Source organism: Tasmannia lanceolata, unplaced genomic scaffold (genome assembly GCF_043159265.1).
Source record: "Tasmannia lanceolata isolate RefF3 unplaced genomic scaffold, GAP_Taslan_0.1 ptg000024l, whole genome shotgun sequence".
Lineage (NCBI taxonomy): Eukaryota > Viridiplantae > Streptophyta > Magnoliopsida > Canellales > Winteraceae > Tasmannia > Tasmannia lanceolata.
In genome coordinates, this window is record NW_027518701.1 from 12914637 (window position 1) to 12917560 (window position 2924).

At 40.5% G+C, this 2924-nt stretch overlaps 1 protein-coding gene across 1 annotated transcript; it reads left to right on the plus strand.

The window, feature by feature from the left end:
• The first annotated feature begins 1919 nt into the window (after positions 1–1919).
• Positions 1920–2546, plus strand: LOC143857047 (uncharacterized). Its single transcript, XM_077367319.1, has one exon. The coding sequence runs from the start codon at positions 1920–1922 to the stop codon at positions 2544–2546; it is 627 nt and encodes a 208-aa protein (XP_077223434.1).
• Positions 2547–2924: the final 378 nt, after the last annotated feature.

The following is a 2924-nucleotide window of genomic DNA, read 5'->3' on the forward strand; positions in this document are numbered from 1 at the left end:
TCAATCCGAAGACGGACAAGAAGACTTTCCATAAAGAGCTCTTTAGATTATGTAAAAGAGAGTTTCAACAATCTTTCCACCAAGGAGCCAACTTGTCAATCACAGCAGCCACTTGAAATTGTTCACTAATGACCATTCCTTCAGCAAGAATGTCATGGATCAATTGCTGCAACTCATGGGTCTGTGATATAACAGTCATTTCATCCACCATGTAAAATCTAAAGTATTTGCTAACATTATACTTCTTTGAACCCGCCTCTTCAGTATCATATTTTTTCAGTAATGCTTCCCAAAATGACTAAGAGTCTTGAGAGTCACTACAGAAATCATACAATTCATCGGAAAGGTTGTTCAAAATAAAATTTTGACTCAAGAAATCAAATTCTTTCCACTGTTTTTCAAGACGGAACGAGTAGGTTTAAGTTCTGATCTCCATGTCTTTGCTTCAGTTAATACATGGGCTACCTTTTTCGTGGACAGATAAAAGAACATCTTCTTCTTCCATCTCTTAAAGTTTGCACCGTTAAAACGAAAAGGTTTATTCAGATTGGAGGAATCCGATAAAACTTCATCGCATGATGCCATATTATATAGAGATAAAAAAATTCACCATAAAATTGTGGTGGATTTAGAGAATAATATGGCTTAACAGACTTCTGCTGAGAAACAGAAACAATCAAACAAACGATGTTAGTGAAACCTTTTACTATGCGGCGAGATGAGGTACGGACTTTGTCGCTCTCTTTAAGGTGAATTTGCGCCTCTGCGGAAACTAATTATGTTGCAGCAGATTACTGCCCGCAATCACCCTCAGGATACAACAACCCGACGCACCGTCGATCTCCAAGAACTGCACGATCTCAGAGATTCGAACCCCCGAACATTCCAATTGCCCAACAAAATACGTAAAATAAAAGAAGAAGACAGAAATCTCTGTTTACAGTAAAATAGAGAAATCAATAAGAAAACAGTAGTTTTTCGTTGTGAAGTTCTATATAGAAAACACAGAGAACTTCCTCTTTTATAAACCAAAACATGTATGTTCAATGCACCCTTTAATGGAGTAAAGATGACCTTTAAGAAAAGAGCCGTTAAAAAACGTTACAGATCCGAAGAGACACTTCCCCAACAGTCACAACGCCGGCGGTCCCGAGAACTGCGCCGTTATTTACCCAGTTAATTGACATTCCAGTAAGCCGGCTTACTTCAGGTACGCCGGCTTATTTTATCAATAACGGCGAAGGTAACGACGGAGGTAAAGGGAAGTTAAACGGACAGAAACAAAAAATAAAATGTAGGGGAAGGAAAAACCTTGGCTCACACGCGCGGCCGGCCGAGCCGAGCCGGGCCGGACAGCGCGCGTGTGGTATAGCCAAAAGCTCACAAGGACCACTTGGTGGTTCATGCGTGTAGGCCCCCTTTCTCCAATTCTCATTCACAAAGCTAAGGAAGTGAAAAGCTATATAACCACATGAAGCTTTTCTCCACTTTCTACTACGGGCCTATTCGCTTTTGTGAAGGAAGTGAGCAAACCATTTTCCAAAACCAAAGTGGCTTCTTTTTGTAAACAAAAGAACTTTGTAAAATACCAACAAGGCCACTTTTGTATTAAAATACCAACTGAAATCTCAGTGAAACCTCTTGAGATTCTGGAGGAAGTGCCCCCAATTCCAGCCGAAGAGGAAATCCAAGCAGAGGCAACTGTGATTGTTCACTTTACTGGGGAAAATAGCCAGCATCATTAGGGAAAAAAAAACCATACCAATCTCAGTAAGAAAAAAGAAAATTCTCAGAGTACCAACAGGATGAAAAGCAGAAATGGAAATCATGCCAACCAGATTCTATTCCAGGGATTCTCCCAAAGAAAATAAATGCAGACCAACCTGAGGTTGCCCCCTCATCTTCCTCATCAATTACAAATGATTACTCTAGGCGTATGGAATGTTAGGGGGCTTTGCTCCCTATCTCGAAGGGAAGAGATAAATAGTTTAATCATGAAAGAAGAAACCCCTCTCTTCTGCCTTCTCAAAACTAAGGCCTTCCCCTCAAATATTCAAAACTATATGAAGGACCTTTGCGATTCCTGGAACTTCCATACCAACCTAAATCATTGCAACAAAGCCAGAATTTGGATCATTTGGAACCCCGAGATTGTAAATGTGAACATCATTGAAGACTCCCATCAACTTATCTGTAGTGAAGCTGAATTTCTGATAACTTCTCACAAATTCCAATTCTCTGCTATTTATGCTCTAAACAAAGGCACTGAAAGAAGCGTTCTTTGGGAAACCATCACCTCTCTTGCTTCAAGAATTAACCTCCCCTGGATACTCCTTGGAGATTTCAATACAACCAGATTCCACGATGAAAGAGTTGGAGGAGCTGACCCTATTGCTCAAGACATGGAAGATTTGAACCTCTACATCGATGCCTGTTCTCTATCTGATCTGAGAGCTACAGGCCAAAATTTATCCTGGCACAACAACTCTAAAACTGGAAACTTAAAACTGAGAAGGTTGGACAGGGCCCTCGTAAATGAAGAATAGCTATTCAATTACTCATCTTCTTATGCAATTTACAAGCATCTAGGTACCTTGGATCACTCCCCCATTATTGCCCATTATTGTCCATATTGTTCCCTATGAAAGAAAGGGAGGAAAACCTTTTAGATTTCATAGCATGCGGCTGGATGACTTGTCCCTTTTTCCAAGGGGTTGAAAGGGCCTGGAACAAAAAAATCCTAGGAAATCTAATGTTCAGAGAAGTGCAGAAATTGAAAGAGGTCAAAGGAAATCAAGCAATGGAATAAGGAGATTTTTGGCAGGATTGATGTCAAGATGCCGCTTGCCCGGGCTCTCCTTGATGAAATCCAAGCTAAAATCACAAAAGATCCAACAAATCCTTCTCTCCGTACTGAAGAAATC

Excerpts from the sequence above, each read along its gene's own strand:
- LOC143857047 (XM_077367319.1), top strand. The coding sequence starts at position 1,920 with ATGATTACTCTAGGCGTATGGAATGTTAGGGGGCTTTGCTCCCTATCT.